This window comes from Phoca vitulina, unplaced genomic scaffold, assembly GCF_004348235.1.
Source record: "Phoca vitulina isolate PV1807 unplaced genomic scaffold, GSC_HSeal_1.0 scaffold10, whole genome shotgun sequence".
Taxonomy (NCBI): Eukaryota; Metazoa; Chordata; class Mammalia; order Carnivora; family Phocidae; genus Phoca; species Phoca vitulina.
In genome coordinates, this window is record NW_022589713.1 from 52,163,986 (window position 1) to 52,188,397 (window position 24,412).

The window sequence follows — 24,412 nt, forward strand, 5'->3', positions numbered from 1 at the left end:
AGTTTCCTCCATGTCTTTTTGTGGCTTGAAAGCTCATTTCTTTATCTTTTTAAAACTTTTTAAAAATTTATATTGCATTTATTTAAACTAAAAAAGGACAGTTCACTCATTTCTTCCCCTCAACCCCCACCCCTCCTTTTGCATCCACCAGTCTGTTCTCTGTATCTATGAGCTTGGTGGGTTTTTTAATTTTGTTTTTGTTTGTTTTTTAGATCGCACATAAAAGATCATGTAGTATTTGTCTTCCTTTGTCTGACTTATTTCACTTAGCATATTGTCCCTGAGATCCATCTATGTTGTTGCAAATGGCAAGATTTCATTCTTTTTTATGGCTGAATAATAATTCGATTGTGTGTGTGTGTGATATATATACACATACCACATCTTCCTTATCCATTCATTCATCAGTGGACACTTAGGTTGTGTCTGTATCTGGGCTATTGTGAATAATGCTGCAAGAACATGGGGATGCATGTATCTTTTCGAATTAGTGGTTTTGTTTTCTTTGGATAAATACCCAGAAGGAATTGTTGGTAGTTCACTCTTTAATTTTTTTGAGGAACCTCCATACTGTTTTCCATACTGGTCACACCAACTTACATTCCCACAACACTGCACAAGGGTTTCCTTTTCTCCACATCCTCACCAACCCTTGTTATTTCTTTTGTCTTTTTGATAATAAGCATTCTAAAGAGTGTGAAGTGATATCTCATTGTAGTTTTCATTTGCATTTCCCTGATAATTAGTGAGGCTGACCATCTTTTCATATGTCTGTTGGCCATTCTGTGTGTTTTCTTTAGAAAAATGTCCATTCAGATCTTCTGCCCATTTTTTAATCAGATTGTTTGTTTGCTATTGAGTTGAATTCTTTATATACTTTGGATATTGGCTCCTTATTGGATATATGATTTGCAGTTATTTTCTCCCATTCAGTAGGTTGCCTTTTCATTTTGTTGATGGTTTCCTTTGCTGTGCAAAACCTTTTGAGTTTGATGTAGTCCTAATTGTTTATTTTTGCTTTAGTTACTTTTGCTTTGGGTATCAGATTCAAAAAAAAAATCATTGCCAAGAGCTATTTTAAAGAGCTGGCCACTTTTTGTTTTCTTCTAGGAGTTTTATGTTTTTAGGTCTTATGTTGAAGTCTTTAATCATTTTAAATTAATTTTTGTGTCTGGTGTAAGACAAGAGGTCCAGTTTCCTTCTTTTGTATATGGCTGTCCAATTTTCCCAGCATTATTTCTTGAAGAGATTGTCCTTTCCCCATGGTATATTCTTGACTCCTCTGTCATAAATTAATTAACCGTAATATGCATAGATTTATTTTGGGGCTCTGTATTCTGTCCCATTAATCTAAATGTCTGTTTTTTATGCCAGTATCATACTGTTTTAATTACTGTAGCTTTTGAAGCTTCTTCCATGTCTTTTCATGGCTTGATGGCACTTTTGTTTTTAGCACTGAATAATAATCCATTGTTTAGATATACCACAGTTTATTAATCCATTCACCTACTGAAGAACATCTTGGTTGCTCCCAAGTTTTGGCAATTATGAATAAAACTTCTGTAAACATCTGTGTGGGGACGTCTGTGTGGCTCAGTTGGTTAAGCCTTTGGCTCAGGTCATGATCCCCAGGGTCCTGGGATCGAATCCCACATTGGGCTCCTTGCTCAACAGGGAGCTTGCTTCTTGCTCTGCCTGCCACTCCCCCTGCTTGTGCACCCCCTCCCAGACAAATAAATAAATAAAATCTTTTTTAAAATTAAAAAAAAAAATAAACATCTGTGTGCAGGTTTCTATATAAACATAGTTTTCAGTTCCTTTGGGTAAGTACCAAGGAGTGTGATTGCTGGATCATACGGTAAAAGTAATTTTAGTTTTGTAAGGAACTGTCATACTGTCCTTCAAAGTGGCTGTGCCATTTTGCATTCCCACCAGCAGTGAGTAAGAGTTCCTATTGTTCTCATCAGCATTTGGTGGTGTCAATGTTCTGGATTTTGGCCATTCTAATAGATGTATAGTAGTATTTCATTGTTGTTTTAATTTGCAATTTGCTAATTATATGTCATGTTGAACATCTTTTCATATGATTATTTGCCATGTGTATATCTTATTTTATGAGGTATCTATTCAGGTCTTTGGTCCATTTTTTTTTCTTTGTTCAAAAACTTTATTTACTATAAAGACAAAACACCAAAATAGATACAAATACTATAAAATTTGTTCAGTTGGGTAAAATTTTTAATTAAAATATCTCGATATATTTAAAATAACAAAGGACACATTTAATTTGCCCTTTCTTTAATCAGGTTGTTCATTTTTTCTAAAGATTTTTTTGTGTATATTTTGGATCATGTATAAAACATGATATATTTTGGATGTGAATACACATATTCAGATATGTGTATCTTTTGTAAATATTTGTTCCCAGTGTGTGGTTTGTCTTCTCATTGTCTTTTGCAGAGCACAAGTTTTTAATTTTAATGAAGTTCACTTTATCAGTTCTTTTTTTCATGGATCATGCCTTTGGTGTTGTATCTAAAAAGTCATCAACATACCCAAAGTCATCTAGGTTTTTTCCCAATGTTATCTTCTAGGAGTTTTATAGTTTTGTGATTTACATTTAAGTCTGTGATCCATTTTGAGTTAATTTTTGTGAAGGGTGTAAAATAATTTATTTGCATGTCGATGTCCAGTTGTTCTAGCACCATTTGTTGAAAAGACTATCTTTGCTCTAAAGATCAGTTGACTATACTTGTGTGGATCTATTTCTGGGCTCTCTATTCTGTTCCATTGATCTATTTGTCTGTTCTTTTACCAATACCACACTGTCTTGATTGCTATAGGTTTATAGTAAGTCTTGAAGTCAGGTAGTGTCATTCTTTCAACTTTGTTCTTCTTCAATAGTGAGTTGGCTATTCTGAGTCTTTTACCTGAGTTAGTCAGTATCTATAAAATAACTTACTGGAGTTTTGAATGGGATTGCTCAGAATCTATAGATTCAATCTGTTGTCCTATAGATTAAATTGGAAAGTACTGACATCTTGACAATATTGAGTCTTCGGATATCTCTCTATTTATTTAATTCTTCTTTGATTTCATTCATCATTTTTGTAGTTTTACTCATTTAGATCTTGTACATATTTTGTTAGATTTATAGGTAAGCATTTCATTTTGGGGGGTGTTAATATAAATGGAAATGTCTTAATTTCAAATTCCACTTGTTCATCACTTGTATCTGCTTAACTTTTTAAGTGATTAATGGATGCCTGGGAGTTGATGTACATATATATTCAGAAATGTTTTGCCACCTGAGACCTGTGAGAAGGTAAGCTTTGTGGTCCCATTATGTAATTAGTATGGGGGGGTAAGCTTTGTGGTCCCATTATGTAATTAGTATGTTATGTATTTGGCTAATTTTAATTGTTATTTTTCAAATTCTAAAATTATATTATGGTGGTGGAGGGCAGGAACAAAAAGAGAAAAAGAAAATTCATATGAACATCCAGGTCCTCCAAGAGTTCATTCAGGGCAAAAGATGAAAAAAATACCATCTTTCAGAATAGTTCACTGTTAAAAGTTTAAGAGGAAAAAAGATAGTTTGTCCTTAGCACAGTTTTTGTCATGTTGCCCTCAAGTCTATTGCTATCATGTGGAAAACCACTTTACATTTAAATTGTATAGTAAGGTCATTTGACTACTGTATTTGCTATTCATGATATATAATCTAAATCCTACTTCAAGAAAGGATTTAAGGAGTTCAACTATACAAATTTAATTGACATTTTATAATGGGCATATATAGGATAATTGAAAGAGATCAGAAGCCCTGTAGAGAAAAAGATTATTGTGTTAAAAAGCAGAACTGATTAAACAATTACTCAAATGTCACATTTAGTCCTGGTTTCTTGGTAACCAAGCTAAAAAAGGGAAAAATCGTGTGCATTTGGCTCCAAATAAAATACAAGTTGACCTGTTAAGTAAAAATGATATGTGGAGTATTAGGTTTCTAAAATATTTGCCAAATATAAAATATTTGGCAAATAATTAGTACTTTTAAATAACTATCCTGTTCCAGTAAATAGTCACTGTCAAAAGGGAGTTAATTAGGGGAAACAGACTTTTTCCACCAACTTGTTTATGACAAGGGTTCTCAAAGAAAGGGAGACTTACTCTGATTGAATTTATGACACAGTTCTTAGGACACGGAGGGAGGAGGAAGAGAGGCAGGAAACAAAGAAACTGAGATACAGTGTGCCCTGAAAAATTGTTCTTCTGCAGATGTGTAGACCTTCTTCATGTTGTGGTATCTTAATAATGTTCAACCACAGAAAACCAGGCTGATGTGTTTCATACTCTAATACAAGGAGAGATCAAAGGAGCCTGGAGGAATTCTCGCCTCCTCACGCGTGCCATTGACAGGCAGTGAATAGTAGTGGTTGCATAATAGAGCCACGCTTTTCCAGCTTGTTTTATTCCAGCCTTCAGAAAACTGTATTTTAATCATAATGCATAAAATACAAGTTTCATAACCGTAGTTAACCCTTGCCACACACAGTATCCAGTGATATTTTCTGTTGCTTGTCTTCTCTTTTTTAATGTTGGTCATGGCTCCGTAAGTTTATTTTACAGCACTATGGGTCATGAAAAGCACTGCTTTAGAGTAATTGCAGTGCAAATTCTTAGTTGTTAATTAGAAATCAAGTCATATGCTTTAAGTACGAAATAGATACCAGTAGTGACATTCTGTTACTTCAATCTGTAAATTCCCTAATCTCCTAAAGTGTTAATGGCTCTCCATTTGTAACTCAAGGCAATGTTGCTCTTTTCAGTAGGATAACTTTCTTTTTTGGAAAAATCCAAGTGATTTGACAGATTTCTCGCTTTACATAGTCTGTGTTCTACAAAAATTAGAAGTAAATTGTACGTGTATTTTTAAATGTACTTGAGGTACTTATATTTAAATTCTCTAGTGCAGAGGTCAGCAAAGTATAGTCCATGGGTCAGATGGGCCCACTGCCTTTTTATTTTAGTAAAGTTCTATTTGACCACAGCCACACTCGTTCATGTGCTTTATTGTGGCTGCTTTCCCCTTATAGCCGCAAAGTAGAGTAGTTGTAACACAGATCATGGGGCCCACAAAGCCTAAAATGTTTACCACATGACCCTTTTTCAAAAAAGTTTACTGACCCCTCTTCTAGTGATTTGTCTTTCAAAAATCTAATCCTTTCCTAATGTCTTATAAATCCAGCTTTTCATGTGCTCAATTTGTTCAATTTCAAGCAACATAATATTGCTTTTGATTTAATTTTCCTTGATTCTGTTGTTTCCTTTCATTAAATACCTACTAGACAAACATACATTAACAATAATACTTGTGCCAGAGCCTATGCTGTGGCAGCCAAAAGATATCCGCTGAGCTCTCCTATCTCCCTGGGTACATGGATTTGCCTCAAAGCCACACTTTCCTGGCTGTCAGTGCCCAAGCAGAGCAGGAATACAAAGTCAGGTTTATTCCAACAAGACACAGGACTCTGCCAGTGGGTGCCTTTGGTCCAACTCCTCATTGGCCTGGCTGAGCCCTTCTTGGAACTTGTACTACAGTCCAAGACTTCCTACCCAGTCCTCCTGCCTCTCCTCTGTCCTGCAGGTGTCAGACCTACATCAGGATCTGAAAGCTCTCCCCATCTTCTCCTCCCTTTCCCAGTTCTCTCGCACATCTAAGCGTGTCTTGACCTCTGCTTTTCAGCAGATGCCAACTAACATAGCCAACCACAGCAAGTATATGTAAAACATGTTTACTGCCTTCAAGGGTGCATGGTAGCTGAGGAGGATGGGGTGGGTGGAGGAAGAGAGGAACAAATGGAAACATCATTTACACATTATGGTATTGTGCTGCAAATATGCTGAGTAAGCAGTTTCTGTTTTTATTTTTTATTTTTTATTTTTTTTTAATTTTTTTATTGAGTTTCTGTTTTTAGAGTTTAGAAGAGGGAAAGACTGTACTGAGGATACAAAAGAGAAGATTCTGGGGGAAATGGGCACCTTGTCTCCTGGCATGTATTACTTAGTAATTGTTCACGTGAATGAGGACAGTTTGGATAGGTGGACTGGGACACAGGGAGCATGTTTAGGGCTTAGAAATCATGCAGAAATAAGAGGAATGAGGTTACTGAGGGTTGGCCCAAGGGTATCTAAAAGAGTGGTAGGAAGTCACTTCAGACAGATTGGAAATGATTACAGAGGATTTGAAACACCAGACTAAGAAGTGGATTTTATTCGCAGGAGTTGAAACACGAGCAAAGTGTTACAGTAGGGAATACAGTCATAGTGGGATTTTAGGAAAATTAACCTGTATATAAAATGGTAGGGAAAAGACACTAAAGCGTAGACAGATTGTGAGGCTATGCAGTTCTATTTTTTGGTGATAATGGGTGGCAGAGAAAATGGAAAGAAGGAACGGTTTCTGGGATATTGTAAAGTGAGAAGAAACAACCAACTTCCAGACCACCCAAAATTGGGCAGGGTACTATCTGCAGATTTGTACTCTGGCAACACTGAGAAAAGTGGTACCACGGTGACAGGAATAAGGAAGATAATCCTGGGTTGAACTGCTTCCTTGCTTTCTGTATCCAGGCTGAGACTAGAAGGAAAACAGTGACCTCTACTCCTTTTTTTAGACACACAAAATTTGAGAGGCTGGCAGGATAGCTGAAGTGTCTGTCAGACACTTGGAAATGAGAAATGAAGCTCAAATGGGGGGAATCAGTGGACCTGCCACTGTTTGCTTACACGGCCTCATATTGAGGACGTCAGGACCTGGCTTACTGCTTACTTTATTGTTCGGACTCCTCGTTGTAGTCCTTCATGCACAACCTTGAATATTGACTTTGTAAAAGGTTCAAGTACGTGCAAAAAAAAAGGTAATCTGAAAATATGTTGGTGGTGGTCTCCAGATTGCTAAAAATCTCTGTAAATGATCCTGTAATCTCTGTCATTTTAAAAATATAAAACCCTTCCATAGACTCAATAATGTATGAGAGACATAGTACTCAATATTGTATGAGCTAATGTATGAGACAAAAAGGTGCCTAATAGTTAGACTTCTTTATAGACTATTATAGAATGGAGGTAAAATTATAACGTTCCAAAAATTGATGTCATGAAAGTGCTTCCCAAAAATTGCAAATAATTCCATTTGGATTTAAAACTGTATGGTAAAAAAAACACTCCTAGGTGAGTTATGCCAAAATTTAAGAATAAGAATGTCAAGTTATCCAACGAGGATAATTTTAGCATGCCAGCCATGAGGAAGTAAACTAAGAGGCATCTTCTTATTTTAAGCGTTGTACTCAAAATATTTTTCACTATAAAGAAAAGATTACACTATGGATATTGAGGGTTTTTTATCTGAAGAAAAAAATGACACGGGAAATTGTCACCATCTGCAGTAAAGCCAGTTAACATTTCAAAGTAGGCTTTGAGGGGAAATGTTATTATTATTAATTAATATTATTTTCTCATATTGCATCAGAGGAATTTATAACCACTGTTTTTAGAAACAATGTGGCACTTTCTGTTAAAACTCAATATATATCTTATTTATTTGTTAAATTCTTTTTCATTGAACTATAATTGATGTACAATGTCCTGTTAGTTTCGGGTGTACATCATAATGATTCAGTATTTTTATACATTATTAAGTGATCCCCATGATAAGTTTAGTTACCATCTGTCACCGTACAAAGTTATTACAATATTATGGACTGTATTCCCTATACTATACATTACATCCCCACAACTTATTTATTTCATAATTGGACATTGCTTGTTAAAACTTTTATAGATTTCAGAAAACCACAGTTTTGATTTCTGTCTTGTTTCTCTGGTATTTTCCATGCATAATAATTTCAGTGTTACTGTATTGTGACTTCATGCATTGGGGATCTGTGTGTGTGTGTCAGGGCCTTGGTGAATAATAAATCCACATCTTTTTAAAAGGTCATGTCTAGAGAAGATATTTCCACACTGGTTTCTCTCCTCAAGAGCTTTATCAGGAGCTGAAGCAGTCAATGCCTTGAGGCCATTCTATTTTGCAGTACATCCAGATTTCTTTGGACAGCACCCGAGAGAAAGGGTAAACTTTTGTTTATTTAACCTTTAGTTCCCATTTCATAAACTGAAGTTTTACTAATTTTCGACACAATATAATACAAAGTTCTATAAATTTGGATTGTTCTGTCATAGTGATAAAGTCAGTGTTCTGAATTGCTTTGAAATATACATACTGAAAATTGAAAATCTAATTATTGTTGTCTTATGAAATCTGAGGGAGTGGAAAATGCATACATTGGGCTCTGCCCCCAGTTTCTGGCATAGACCTCCTGACACCCTTGTAACTTCCTAAGTGAGAAGAGCCCTAGAAGCATCTCTTGTTCTGTTCTTTGGTCTTTGACCCCATCCCTGACACCTGACTCCTAAAACCCTTGTAAATCCCTAAATGGTAGCAGCACCAGGAGCATCTTTTGTTCCAGTGTGGTGACTCTGGGTGGCTCCTACATGGGAGCTGGTCACCAGAAAGACCAAGGCATGATTAGAAGCTTGGAGTTTTCAGCCCCAACCCTCAACCTCCAGAGAGGAGGAAAGGGCTGGAAATAGAGTTAATAATTGATCATGCCTACATGAGGAAGCCTCTGTAAAACTCTAGGAGTATGGGGTTCAGATAGCTTCCAGGTGGGCAGACACATCTACACTGGCGGGCAGTGCTCCCAAACTCCATGGGGACAAAAGCTCCTGCACTTGGGACCCTTTGTCTCTCTTCAGCTGGCTGTTTATCTGCATCCTTTATTATATCCTTTAATATGGTAAACATAAGTAAGTTTTTCCCTGAGTTCTGTGAGCTGCTCTAGCAAATTAATAGAATCTAAGGAGGGGGTTGCTGCAAATCGCTGGTTGGTCAGAAGTGCAGGTGATAACAGGTGTGACTGTCATCTGAAGTGTGTATATGGGGGTGGGGTGGCAGAGGGAGAGGACAGTCTTGGGGAACTGAGCCCTTAACCTGTGGGATCTGATGCTGTCTCTGGATACATAATGTCAGGATTGAGTTAAATAGTAGGACACCCAGCTGGTGTCACAGAGAATCGCTTATTGTGGGGGAAAACCTCCGCTCATTTGGTGACCAGAAGTGTCAGAAGTCAAGTGTTTTGTGTGAATATGCAGGAGGCACACAGGAGATAGACTGGGCTTTTCCTCTGTATGAAATCTGTCATTTTTTATGAAGGCAATAAAGCTGTCATGGAGACTCTTTAAAGTATTAGTAGTAATGTTTTCTGAACCAGTTTTTAGAGTAAAATTGAAGGAAAATTTCCGGCTTCTTCACCACGGTCAGTCATTTTTTTTTTAAGGATAGTTACAAGGAAAGTTTTTCAGTGCCCTGAATGGTTTTCCCTTCTGTTGCATGCTGCTGGTTCACTTCCCTACAACCTCAGTTACTGTGTGCTCAAGGAATGCAGACAGAGATGAAGGGTAACTTACAGTAAACTTAGTGAGGACACTCAGTATTATTTCATTGGTTCTGTTTATCTTCTTTAACATTAATACCTGGTTTAACATGAAAAGGAATTTAGAACTCTCGAAAATTCAGAACATTATAATTTTTTTCTACTTGCAGTGGAAAAAAATTAATTTTGCTTCTTTGCTCTAGGAAAATATTCTGATTGTGATTTTTGATATATATGTTGGCTATTAAAAGTCAGATCTTTTCTAAGTAATTAGTAAAATGAATCAACAGAAAAATATCCATTGCTCTGAGGATGTTAATTTTTTAAAGTTTTTAAACCCAACATGTATGGAAAAATTATGCCTAGTAGTAGATGAATGTTTTCCCTCCTCTACCAATGTATCTTTTTTTTTTTTTTTTAATTAAAACTTCTGTGTGCTCTAAAAAGTGAACTCAGCAGGCATGGGTTACTTAAACTCTACATTCCAGAGAAATGCCTGGCTTTGGTATTGGCCCTTGACTGCCTCCTGGGAGATAAGCTCTGAGCCCTTAGAATATCCTGCCTGATGGGAATCTTTTATATGTGTGAGGTCTCAGGCCATGCCAGATATTTTACGCTATGTGATTTTTGGTGAATGCCTGTATTCATATGTCTGAGGCCTTCTGGGTGTGCTGGAGTCTATTTGAAGAGCTAAGGTCAGTCAGTTGGGCGCTACATGCATGCGTGAGCGAGCCCAGTAAAATGCTGGACACCAAGGCTTGGATGAGCTTCCTCAGTTGGCAATACTTCTCATGCATTGTCACACATTGTTGCTGGGGTTAAGTGCTAGCCCTGCAAATCCACTGGGAGAGGACAACTGGAACCTTGCACCCGGCCTCTCCTGGACTCTATCCTACATGCCTTTTCCCTTTGCTGATTTTAATCTGTATCCTTTTGCTGTAAACCATAACCGTGAGTATAAGTTTTTCTGAGTTCTGTAAATCCCTCTATCAAATTGAACCCGAAAGTGGTCATGGAGAGCTCCAACACAATATGCCTGAAATGTAATTGTTCTAGTAAATTAATATAGCTGACCCTTGAACAGTGCCAGGGTTGGGGCACTAACCCCCTGCACATTCAAAAATCTGTGTATAAGCTTTGACTTCCCCCAAACTTAACTACTAATAGCCTACTGTTGACCGGAAGCCTTACTTACCAATAATATAAATAGTTAACACATATTCTGCATGTTATGTATATTATATTCTGTGTTTTTACAATAAAATAAGCTAGAGAATAGAAAATGTTATTAAGAAATCATAACGAAGAAAAAAGACATTTACAGTGCTGTATTTATAAAAAAGAAATCCACGTATAAGTGGGCCCATGAAATTCAAACCCATGTTGTTCAGAAGTCAGCTGTATTTTCATTTACTCTTTCAACTTGTGTTTGAGTGCCTACTCTGTGCCAAGCCGTGGTTTCCGGGTTTTTATTGGGCGTCAGTCACATAGATATGGCTTGTCCTTTTCTTTCTTGTTTAAGTGTCACGTTTCATGAGGCTCTCACAGATTGCCCTATCTGAAACTGTCACCCTACCTTCCTTCCCAGCGCTCTCTGTCCCCCATATCCTGCAGTACTGTTTCTCTTTCCCTCCCATATTAGACATACTGTCACCAAAGTGCAAGCTCTGCGAAGGCAGTTCACCCTTCCTGGCACCTCATGTTCAGTCCAGTCTTCTCTGCATTTGTATGGGACACCCTTGTCCCTTTTCTAAAGGAACAGACAAAGTGCTATCTAGTCAGCAACAGGCCAGGGTATCAGAGTGAAGCACAGCTATTGTTGTTAATCCTCTTCATTGTAACTCAGTTTTAAAATACAGAAAACACCTCTAGGTTTCAGAAATCAAAACTAAATACAAAGTTTACTCAGAAGTCTCACTCATGTCTCCATTTCTTTTGCCCCATTGGTATAACTTCCTGTATATAACCATTTTTATTAGTTTCTGGGTTCTGTTTCTTTTTGGCAAAAATAGAAACTTGTGGCAAAACAGAATTATGAAGATTTAGTCTTACACTAGAAGGAAATGTACCTCAGCTGCCCACTGAACTATGGTAGCTAAGAACAACATATTACAGTCAGTTAAACAGACAAAAATAAACTGATTGTTCCTAAATTCAGATCACACAGTGTGTCTGAGAAGAAACCTACAGTGATAGGAAACATGGGTACTATTTATGCCATTCTGTAGAGCTATTCCTTCACTAAAGGATGTTTCTTTTTTTCACTTAACAATCTTGGAAATAACTCCATGTCAGTTCCTAGATATCTGCACCACATTCATTCTCTCTTTTCTTTTTGGTTATATAGTACTCCATTGAATGAATGTACCATAATTCAACCAGTCTCAGGATGGTCATTTTAAGAGCCCTTTATAGAGAGAAATAACTTGAAAACATTTTCTCCCAGTAGCTTATTTGTCTGTAAACTGCTTATTGTGTGTGTGTGTGTGTGCTTTTTTGTGTGCTTTTTTTTTTTTTTAGTTTTAAATTTTTTTACGTAAGTGGACTTACCAATCATGTATTAGAGATATTTAGTTATAATTAGCTTTTTCCACACCAAAGTTATAAAGGAGTTCAACATGTTCTCTTCTAGTACTTACATAGTTACTTTTTTTCACATCTTAGCCATAAGGAGTTTGTTCTGTTACATGTTGTAAGAATGTGGATCCAATTTTATTCTTCATCAAAGAGCTATGGAATCCCAACTTTTTTAATACTAAATTATTTAGTGCCCTCAGTAATATGTTTAAAGGTCAGGATAAAATTTCTGTTGTTTTCTTGTTCTATTTTGTGTATAAATGCCTCTTGATGTGTTTTTTCCAGGAAGTCAATGAAAATTCTCTTAAGAGATTAAGTGTCTACTTAGAAAACCTCCAGAAACCAGGCTTCAAGTCTTTGAAACCAACTCAGCTTACATTTTATGTAAGAGAAACAGAGCAGAATTCCTCTGAAGGCCAGGAACCCTTTAGCACTTCCGGTATGTTTTCTTATTTCTAGTGTTTCCCTTGCAAGCTGCATGATAAATATGTTCATTAAGTCTGCCATTGCCAGAATACCTTTGGATTGAAGCCTTGGTCGTAAAAAATAATATCATTTAATTGATTATTTTCCTAGAATTAGATTCTATTCCTGGCTACCTGTGTTTGAACAAGCCATTTTTTTGTGTTTAAACTTTTTTGTCTGTGAAACTAAAATGTTCCTATTTGTTCACTTCCTGTTTCATGTTTTAAGTGTTAACCATATATATAACAATTCACATTTTTTAAAAATACAGCCTATATTCCCCTATTTAGTCATCAAAGTACCCCATGAAGTAAGTAGTATATGCCCGATAAATTATGTGTAGGGATTTTGCCAGGACCAGAGATGGAATGTGGGTCTTGAACCCAGGCCTTTCAACTCCAGCTGTAGGCTCTTTTTGGTCAGTCTTAATAGATAGCCTTTATGGCCCTTTGTTACTGCTGTAGCCCTGATCCAGAAATACTTAAAATTAAGGGCAGATATAGGTCTATCATTTCTCTAATTATCTAAATAAAGGGATCATCCTTTTGGCAATCCTTGAGGAAATAACTTTATTTTTAGAATGAACTTTAAAATAATTTAAAGGTTTACCAAGAGCTTTCTGTGAGTTAAGGTTAAAACAATTAGAAAATGCACTATAATTTTTTTTTTAAACAAACTGTTAGACAACTCAAAATCTGATAGGTTTTCGGGACCTAGAATCTGTTTCTAGCTCTGCCAGTGACTAGCTGTGTGAGCTTAACTTCTGGTTCTTCATAATTAAAATGAAAGAGGTTAAGTACTGTGTTTAAGTACTGAAGCACTCACAGTGAAGACCCCTGCCTTATATCTCGGGCTCCCAGGGTTCTCAGGTGCTTGCATGGAGTGAGGAGGAGCTTGATCTAAAAAGTGCTGAAACAGGATCTTTATGTGGAAAACAGCTTCCCACCCAGTCTCTCCAGGAATGAGCATTTGATAATACATTTTCTCTTGTGTTTTCTTACTCTCTCATGTTTGAATGTGGGAGATCAGGAATCAGAAATTCTTTCCTTGACTGTTTCTCCATCTACCTCTGATTTGGGAGTTTTATTAAAAATAGACACTATTTTTCATTATCCAAAGACAAAAAGTCAACTCATAGCCGTGTTGTGAAGGAACCGCTGTACTGAAGAATGCTTAAATGATAGTAGTAATAATAACAAGTAATTATGTTTATCACTCTAAGTGACACAATTCTATTTGAAATTGTGAATAATCATAAATGTGCTGTGTAAGACCAAATATTCATAAATACTCTTTAATAGATACATAGTCAAGATTAGGCTACGAATTGAAAAAGATCATATACTTAGGCATAGTGGTCTACTTAGATCTCATGAGTTCTCCATGACAGATGGAATGTATGAAGGCAAATTACATCCTTTACATAAAACAAGAATATTATTATCACTGTTCTATTTTTATTTGTCTATATTTGGGAGAGTCAGGCTCATTTCTGGTAGCTACAGTTGCCACTTTCATGACCACCATCTACTGGGTTTGTCTTGAATGGTGACTACACGTGGAGTTAAAAGAATAAACCAGGTCTATTTGTTAGGGAAGGAGCTCAAACAGGGAAACAGGGAAACTCAAATTTAGGAAGTTTCACACAGCAAATTAGGGACAGATCTGGTACTAGAACTAATGTCTAATGTGATTTATATACTACATTATCTATTCCTCTTTAAAAATACTGTTAGTAATCATTTTTACCTTTGCCTTTATGACAGAGATTGGCACTCTGACAAGTATTTAAAACATTTTTATGTCTTTAACCTCTTTATCTGATTATAAAATTAAGATCATTGATAATTAAGGTGGTTGTAAGGTAAAATGTTTACTACTGATTTTCATTACTAAAATTAAAGGCTAAAATCACTTCTTCAGCTCTACATTTTTGGTGGCCTATGAGGAAATAAACTTCCTTAAAACAAGTAGAAGATTCACTAGGAGCTTTCTATGAGTTAATGCTAAAACAAGTAGCTGTAGGCAGCTGTGACTGAGTAATGGTTAATGGTAAACTTTGAGCCATTCATTAAACAAAAATGGATTATAGAAAAAAATAAAATGGGAAATAACATACAGCATATATGATAAAAACATAATGTTAATGTATAAAGAACTCTTAGAAACCAAAAGGAAAACACAAAGTAGCTCCGTTACAAAAATGGGCAAAGACAATGGCTAGACAGTTCAGGAAACAATATATACCAATAGCCAACAAACATTAAAATGTTTAGTTTCAGTAGTCAAATCCAAACTAAACTAATTAGGTACTGTTTTCCAATAAAGCACGTATGCATTCCTTAGCCCTTACATTTGATTAAATAATTAATGGGATTGATAAGATAGAAACAGATTTATTCTTGACTGAGCTCTTCCTAACCTCAAACACAGGAATTAAGATTTTCCTTTCTTCTTTCACTAACTAGAACAACTCTCTTGCCAGTATTTCTCACTTTTATCATCAAATGATTCAAAGAATTCAACTAAGAAGACTTTCTTAGTTTGCATGTTCTAGATTCCTTAACTCTGTGTGGCAAGCAGAGTATGTATATCTTGAGAATTATTTAAATTGTGGTATCTGTCATCAGTGGCAAAGACAAGAAAATACATTTCAGCCTTATATGAAAAGTGAAAAATTAAAAACTTTTATGTCCGTCAGTTTCAGAAATGTCAAATAAATTATGCTTCTTTACCTTCATTATATGGACTGGTATATATAACCGCTATAAAGAGTGGGTTGATCCATACATACAGACATGGAAGAGTCCCCAAGTTTAAGTAACAAAATCAAGTTCAAAGTAATATGTCTAGAACGATACTATTTATATATTAAAAGGAAACAATTCAAACTGTAGGTGTGTATTTGTGTAAATAAATAGGGGTATATATCGTATGTAATGTACATACACGTAAGCCCATAGAAAAGGTCTAGAGCAGTCCTGTCCAGGAGAACTTTCTGTGATGACATAAATGTTCTGCATTTGCACTAATACAGCAGGCACAAGCCCGTGTGACTGTGGAGCACTTGAAATGTTGTTTGCATGACCAGAAACTGAATTTTAATTTTGTTTAATTGTAATTAATTTAATTCTAAACCACCACCTAGGGCTAGTAGCTACCATAGGAGATAGGGCAGGTCTAAAAGCATAGGTACCTAACTGTTAATAGTGGTTATGTCTAGTAAAGATGTGAGGTTATATGCCTGTTAACAGGAGACTTTTATTTTTACTGTATGTATCTCTAATTTCATAGTGAGAATGTACTCATATAATAATGTTATAATTTTCAAAACCAATTAAAAATACTTTTTTAAAAAATGAAAAAAGAATCAGCATTCTGTAATGGAGAAAGTACTGGGCTTGGAGTCAACTCAGATTTAAGCCCTTGCTCTGCATTCTTCCTAACCTCCTTGAGCCAGATTTCTTCACATTTGCAGAGAGATAATAATCACACGGTTGGTGGGGTGTTGAGAAGTTACATAAATTCAGCTAGAACCATGCCTAACACCCAGCAATGAAGAGGAAAAAAGGAGAAAACAGTAGATTTCCTGTTGAGGATGTAACAAGTTAGATTACTAACGTTAGCCCACTGACTACCCCAAATCAAAATCAGATGGTGAAGCACTAACTTTTAAACAATTAGGGAATTTCACATCCCTTCCAAAAATATTGAGTTACTAGGTAGTTGGGCGGACAAGTGTGAAGACAGTCTCCTGTAATCACAGAGAACATTAGAGATGGGTTTGTGTCACCCCTGAGACTAGACTGTCTGGCTGCTCCCGTCTGAACCACTGTCACAGTACAACCTCCCTATCCCTCCTCTGCCCCTTTGTCTGAGTGCCAGAAACCGTCTTTCATGGACACTTGCTCAGAGGAGAGCTTTTCCATCTCTCAGACTGTCAAGACCAAATTTATGGGCAGCATTGGAAATATTCTGAATCCCCTCCTTGGGCTGGAATGGGTTTGGTCTCTGGTGCCAAACTAGACAGGGAACTGACCGAGGAAATCACGAAGGTAAAGATACTGTGGTATAGTTTTGGAGAAGGGAAGTAGTTCTCTGTTTTCAGATTATTTGCCAGTAGGATGGATTTTAATCCGTAATCAAATGTTTTTAAAAGATTTTTATTTTATGTTGCATGAAAAAGTGTTTTTAAATAAAGCGAATAATCATCTGTATTAATTGGGGGAATTATATTCTCTAGGATTTCGAGCAGTCAAATTTACTTTGCACACCAGAGATCTGCTAAGCACAGTATTATATATTCTCAACTCCTGCAGTTTATCTATTGAACATATCCAAAGCTTGAATACTAATGTGCATTCCCAGCCTCTCAAGGAGGCTAAAAGGATGTCTGACAGGCCCATCAAGTGGGACAAATCTTATTACTACTTTACTGGATTCAAGGACCCTCATGAAGACCTAGAACAAGTCTCGAGAATGGAAACAACGTTAACGTATGTAAAAGTTCTTATTTAACTAAACTTATTTGTAGTTCATATTTAAAATGAAAGTCTAATCTTCCAGGAGAATTCTATCAATATAGTTAATCCAGTAACCATTATGAAAAAGATATTTCATGTTTCTTAAAGTTGCCAGAATACTTCCAACTGTATTTAATGTGTAGTCTTTTGATACCAAAATGCATGCAGGACATTGTTTTAAGTTTTAAAAATTCTGCTCCTCAAGTTACCCCTAGTAAATGGAGAAAGGATATACCTAAGGTTATAAAAAAAAAAAATGTTAGGCTTCTTCATGTGTTAAACATTTCCAATTTCTTCAGATAGCTCAGCAGTAATGTCCTTTGGTGTAATAGTCCATACATGATAAAAATGCATGGAGACAACATTTGAAAATATCATCTGGGGGGTTATAAAGTACAAGCTCTCAGCTATAAAATAAACTGGTCCTATCGATGTAATAATGTACAGCCTGGGGACTGTGGTTAATAATACTGTATTATATATTTGAAAGTTGCTGAGAGAAAAGATCTTCTCAGTTTTCATCACAAGAAAAAAAATTTATATGTATGGGTATGGTGATCATTTTGTAATATATACCAATAATAAATCATTATGTTGTATACATGAAACTAATGTTATCTGTCAATTATATCTAAATTTAAAAAACATATCATCTGGAACATATTGAGAAAGAATAATTTTTAATTATAAAAACCATGTATGAAATATTTCTCTTTTATTTGTCCTGCTTGTAAAGTCACCATTAATGTTTTTTCTGAGTAAGTCCTTTTTGGACTCCATAAAGACCAGCCATATTCTGTTCCTATGGTTGTACCTAAAGAGTCTTACCAGAGGCTTCTCACTTAACTATAACATTGTAAATTATCCTTAATTATCTACTGGCAGAGCATTTACTTTGTAGATTACCTATACTACCTATACTAACTCAGGAATCCCTGCCCTTGTTATCTATTAGATTCCAAATAAAGCTGCAGAGACAAGAAAGTAGCAGTCTGGTACAGAAAGGGAGACAAATGCCTGTCTGAAGGCATGTGTGTACATGTCTGTATGTGTAACTAGTGGGTAAATCACCTCCCTAAATATATGCATTTTAATTGTTCAAATTCTCTTTGTAAACAAAACCAAAATGAAAATGTGACTTTGGGAATGGTAATTTAATGACAGACCAGAAGTAATGAAGATAGAAATAGATAAAAAGGGAATAGTCATGGTAAGATAGAAATTGATGATTTTAAAAAATGGTTTAGAAAAACAGAAGGTAATTACATGCAGAGGCTACGGTAGAAATTAAGTAGATTGCTGTGAGCATGAGCAGCTCCAAGCCCATTTGAGCCAGTGTCGACCTTCTCCCAAACACAGATTTTGCCCACTTTGAAGGCGCTCTACTGAGGGCTTATTCACAGTTTGTTTTATGTATGTTCTTCCCAGTAAGGATTCCAGGAGCTTTTATCATAAAAGTCAGAATGGCATCTGTATCAATTTCTTGTTTCAAAGTTATTAATTTTTTAATTTTGTAATTATTATAAAAATAATTATAAAATTGTTGAACCATTGGAGAGCTTTCAACTTATGAATTGAGTGACGCTGCCTCGTAAGATTTAGGGTACCTATAACACAGCCAAATCTTGTTAGCCACCATGGTCATTTTGGCCATATGCAGTTCGGGTTTTTATTTTGATTCCTTTATTCTTTAATTTCATCTTCTATATATAGGTTGCAGAAGAGGAATCAGAAGGAGCATATGCTGAATTACAATGGTCACAAAGAGCATAAAAATTATAATTCTTCAAATTTACATCAAACTGATCTTCACTTGATTTATAAATTGTATTCACATGATCAAAATTTATTCTTGAAAGCATGTTAAGCTACTTCTAATATTTCAAGATACAATATTTTAAAAAGATAATATAATAGCAATGTGATAAACTGAAGTCGTCTCTTACTGTTGTGAAATAAAACACAGAAATTGCGAAAATAAATCAGTAGGGATTTTTTTTTTTAGATAGAAGAATTACCAGGTTATAAAAGCTCTATTCAGTCTGTTTTCATATTACATCTGGTAATTACATTTCTTTTTTAAAGTGGTAATTACATTCCAAGCCACGTTTTAGGACATGCTATGTAATTCTGAATTTCTTAGCAAATCATGCTTTATCTTACTTCAAAATCACTTTACTGTATAACCATATAAAATGGATAAAATGAAATTTTTAATATCTCAGGAGATTTTTTTCTATACTGTAATAGAAGTTTGCCAGTCTCAAAAAAAATTAGGAAATGCCACTCCATGGACATGTTGTAGATTTTAATATGTCCATATTTTGGGTATATACTCTATCAAATAATACTATAACAAAATGGATTTTAATACATAATTTGTGTTTGGAAGGAGCCAGTAGACTCCCTTTCTGTCTAAACAAATAATCCCATATGTAACATCTTTCCCGGTGAAAAAACATGTCATTGAACTATAGAAAGACCATTGAAATGCTCTTCTATCAGGCACTGAGATCCAGTAAATGTCAGACTTCCGTGTTTTGCATTCAAATTTTGTTCAAGGAGTTACATTTCACTTTCAGTGTTGAAATTCTAAATCAGTCTCTCTGTCCACAAAATGCTACATTGGACATTAGAACTATTTCTGTAGAACATTTGGAAATTTTAGTCATGATTTTAACTCGTTATCATGCATTTATTTATTCTTCCCCTTTCTATAGGCTAAGTCAGTGTTTTTGACATTGCAAGTATAACACAACTTAGTGATTTGGAACCAGCAAAGTTGTTTTGCTTTTGCTTTCTTCTTTTTTTAAATTTTTTTAAATATATGTTTTCAGTAAGTTTAGTGTTTCTCAAAATACTTGTTTTAATTATGTAGAAACATACACGTATGTGCATGTGTGTATATACTGAGTACTATTTAAAATTTCTTAATGTGGAAAAAAAAGATTTCTTCCTATGTATAGGTTGCCATCCAAGAAGTTTGAAAAGCTATTGGTGTAAATGCCATACTTTATTCCATGCAGTTTGAGGCCTAGGAGTTTGAAATTTATGCCATTTTAATTTTATTGCAATTTGGATCGTGGCTCTCCTTTTCATCCTCTTAAATCCATGAAAAACTGAACTTCTCTGGAGTTACTGAAATTTTTTTTTAAGATTTTATTTATTTATTTGAGAGAGAGTGAGCAAGTGAGAGAGAGAGAGAGAGGGAACACAAGCAGGGGGAGCAGTAAGCAGAGGGAGAGGGAGAAGCAGACTCCCTGCTGAGCAGGGAGCCTGACATGGGGCTTGATCCCAGGACCCTGAAATCATGACCTGAGCTGAAGGCAGAAGCTTAACCACTGAGCCATCCAGGCGCCCCAGAGTTACTGAAATATTTTTATCTCAACCATGACCTGGGGCACATGGGTGGCTCAGTCAAGCATCTGCCTTCGGCTCAGGGAGTCCCGCATCGGGCTCCCTGCTCATCAGGGAGTCTGCTCCTCCCTCTGCCCTGCAGCTCCTTGCCCCACTCATGCTCTCTCTCAAATAAATAAATAAATCTTTTTAAAAATGCTCTAAAAAAAAAAGTACTATATTTATCACTGTAAGTATAATGAAGTCATTTTTGAAATCAAGGCAAGGTCTAACAAATAAATTAACCACCATGAAATAACCACTTCACATTCTAATATAGTTATAATCAAAAAGAAAATCCAAGTATTGGGAAGGACGTGGGAAAAAACAGATGTCTACATAAAAACTTGCTCATAGCAGCATTATTCATAATAGCCAAAAATGCCCCATCAACTAATGAATGGATAAACAAAATGTGGTATATTCATACGATGAAATAGTATTTGGCCATAAAAACAAATGAAGTACTTATACATGTTACAGTATGGATGAACTTTGAGAACATTATGCTAAGAGAAAGAAGCAGTCACAGTGGACTACATATTGCATGAGTCCATCTATGTGAAATGTACAGAACTGACAAATCTGTGAGACAGGAAGTAGATTAGTGGTTGCTAAGAGCTAGAGGGGAGTATTGAAGTAACTGCTGTTGGGTACATGATTTCTTACTAGAGTGATGCAAGTGTCCTAAAATTAATTGTGTTGGTGATTGCACAACTCTGAGAACATACAAACCATAGATGACTTGTATGGTATATGTATTATATTTCAATAAAGCTTTTATTTTTATTTATTTAATTAATTATTTTTAATTTAAATTCCTGTTAACATACAGTGTATTATTTCAGGTGTAGAATTTAGTGATTCAGCACTTCCTTACAACACCTGGGGCTCATCACAAGTGCCCTCCTTAATCCCTATCACCTATTTCACCCATCCCCCCACTCCCCTCCCCTCTGGTAACCATCAGTTTGTTCTCTATAGTTAAGAGTCCGCTTCTTGGTTTTCATCTCTCTCTTTTTCCCCCTATAATCATTTGTCTTGTTTCTTAAATTCCACATACGAATATCATGTGGTATTTGTCTTTCTCTGACTTACTTCACTTAGCATAATACTCTAGCTCCATTCATGTTGTTGCAGATGGCAAGATTTCATTCTTTTTTTGTGGCTGAATAATATTCTGTCGTGTATATAATATATATACCACATCTTTATCCATTCATCAGTTGATGGGCATTTGGGCTCTTCCCGTAATTTGGCTATCCTTGATAATTCTGCTATAAACATTGGGGTACATGTATCCCTTTGAATCAGTATTTTTGTATTCTTTGGGTAAATATCTAGTGGTGCAATTGCTGGTTCATAGGGTAGTTCTATTTTTAACTTTTTGAGGAACCTCCATACTGTTTTCCAGAGTGGCTGCATCAGTTTGCATTCCTACAAACAGTGTAAGAGGGTTCCCCTTTCTCTGTATCCTCACCAACACATGTTCTTTCTTGTGTTAGTTTTAGCCATTCTGACAGGTGTGAGGTGATAGCTCATTGTGGTTTTGATTGCAACGGTGAGTGATGTGGAGCATTTATTCATGTGTCTGTTGGCCATTTGGATGTCTTATTTGGAAAAATGTCTATTCGTGTCTTCTGTCCATGTTTTAACTGGACTATTTGTTTTTTAGGTGTTGAGTTTGATAAGCTCTTTATATATTTGTATACTAACCATTTATCAGATATGTCATTTGCACATATCTTCCATTCTGTAGGTTGCCTTTTAATTTTGTTGATTGTTTCCTTCACTGTGCAGAAGCTTTTTATCTTGATGAAGTCCCAATAGTTTATTTTTCCTTTTGTTTCCCTTGCCTCAGGAAACTTATCTAGTTAAGAAGTTGCTACAGCTGATGTCAAAGAACTTGCTGCCTGTGTTCTCCTCTACGACTTTAACGGTTGCCTGTCTCACATTTAGGTCTTTCATCTATTTTGAACTTATGTTTGTTTAGGATGTAAGAAAGTGGTCCAATTTCATTCTTGTGCATGTTGCTGTCCAGTTTTCCCAACACCATTTCTTGAAGAGACTGTCTCTTTCCCATTGCATAGTCTTTCCTGCTTTACTGACGATTAATTGACCATATATTGTGGGCCCATTTCTGGGATTTCCATTCTGTTCCATTGAGCGATGTCTATTTTTGTGCCAGTACCATACTGTTTTGATCACTACAGCTTTGTAATATAACTTGAAGAAGTCTGGAATTTTAATGCCTCCCACTTTGCTTTTCTTTTTCCAGGTTGCTTTGGATATTTCAGGTCTTTTGTGGTTCCATACAAATTTTAGGATTGTTTGTTGTAGTTCTATGGTGAAAAATGCTGTTGGCATTTTGATAGAGATTGCATTAAATGTGTAGATTGCTTTGGGTTGTATAGACAATTGAACAGTATTTGTTCTTCTAATGCATGGGCATGGAATGTTTTTCCATTTCTTCGTGTCTTCAGTTTCTTTCATCAGTGTTTTTTTTTAATTTTATTTTACTATGTTGTTAGTCCCCATACAGTACATCATTAGTTTTTGATGTAGGGATCCACAATTCATTGTTTTCGTATAGCACCCAGTGCTCCATGCAGTACGTGCACACCTTAATACACATCACCGGGCTAACCCATCCCCCCACCCCCCCCACCCCCTTGCCCTCTGAAACCCTCAGTTTGTTTCTCAGAGTCCATAGTCTCTCATGGTTTGTCTCTCCCTCCGATTTCCCCCCCACCTTCATTTTTCTCTTCCTTCTCCTAATGTCCTCCATGCTATTCCTTATGTTCCACAAATAAGTGAAACCATAATGATAATTGACTTTCTCTGCTTGACTTATTTCACTTAGCATAATCTCCTCCAGTCCCATCCATGTTGATGTAATTCATCCTTTCTGATGGCTGAGTAACATTCCATTGAATATATGAACCACATCTTCTTTATCCGTTCATCTGTTGAAGGGCATCTCGGCTCTTTCCACAGCTTGGCTATTGCGGACATTGCTGCTATGAACATTGGGGTGCATATGGCTCTTCTTTTCACTACATTTGTGTCTTTGGGGTAAATACCCAGTAGTGCAATTGCTGGGTCATAGGGTAGCTCTGTTTTTAATTTTTTGAGGCACCTCCACACTGTTTTCCAAAGTGGCTGTACCAACTTGCATTCCCACCAACAGTGTAAGAGGGTTCCCCTTTCTCCGCAACCTCTCCAACATTTGTTTCTTGCCTTGTCAATTTTTGCCATTCTGACTGGTATAAGGTAGTATCTCAATGTGGTTTTGATTTGGATTTCCCTGATGGCTAATGATGATGAACATTTTTTCATGTATCTGTAGCCATTTGTATGTCTTCTTTGGAGAAGTGTCTGTTCGTGTCTTCTGCCCATTTTTTGACATGATTATTTGTTTTTTGGGTGTTGAGTTTGAGAAGTTCATTATAGATCTTGGATACCAGCCCTTTATCTGTAGTGTTACTTGCAAATATCTTCTCGCATTCTGTGGGTTGCCTCTTTGTTTTGTTGACTGTTTCCTTTGCTGTGCAGAAGCTTTTTATCTTGATGAAGTCCCAAAAGTTCATTTTTGCTTTTGTTTCACTAGCCTTTGGAGATGTATCTTGAAAAGTTGCTGTGGCCAGTGTCAAAGAGGTAACTGCCTGTGTTCTCCTCTAGGATATTGATAGACTCCTGTCTCATATTGAGGTCTTTCATCCATTTGGGTTTATCTTTGTGTATGGTGTTAGAGAATGGTCCAGTTTCATTCTTCTGTATGTAGCTGTCCAATTTTCCCAGCACCATTTATTGAAGAGACTGTCTTTTTTCCATTGCGTATTTTTTCCTGCTTTGTTGAAGATTATTTGACTGTAGACTTGAGGATCCATATCTGGGCTCTCTATTCTGTTCCATTGGTCTGTATGTCTGTTTTTGTGCCAGGACCATGCTGTC

The 24,412-nt window shown here is 36.0% G+C and overlaps 1 protein-coding gene across 3 annotated transcripts in view; it reads left to right on the top strand.

Moving 5' to 3' along the window:
• TCAIM (T cell activation inhibitor, mitochondrial) overlaps positions 1–24,412 on the top strand; it is a 58,356-nt gene that overhangs the window by 8,548 nt on the left and 25,396 nt on the right. For all 3 annotated transcript variants that reach the window (XM_032409125.1, XM_032409124.1, XM_032409126.1), the window contains exons 2-5: positions 3,253–3,325; positions 7,999–8,134; positions 12,360–12,513; positions 16,783–17,035. In XM_032409125.1, coding sequence (XP_032265016.1) covers positions 3,297–3,325; positions 7,999–8,134; positions 12,360–12,513; positions 16,783–17,035 — 572 coding nt within the window. In that variant the 5' untranslated portion in view covers positions 3,253–3,296. The remainder of the gene's footprint in view (positions 1–3,252; positions 3,326–7,998; positions 8,135–12,359; positions 12,514–16,782; positions 17,036–24,412) is intronic.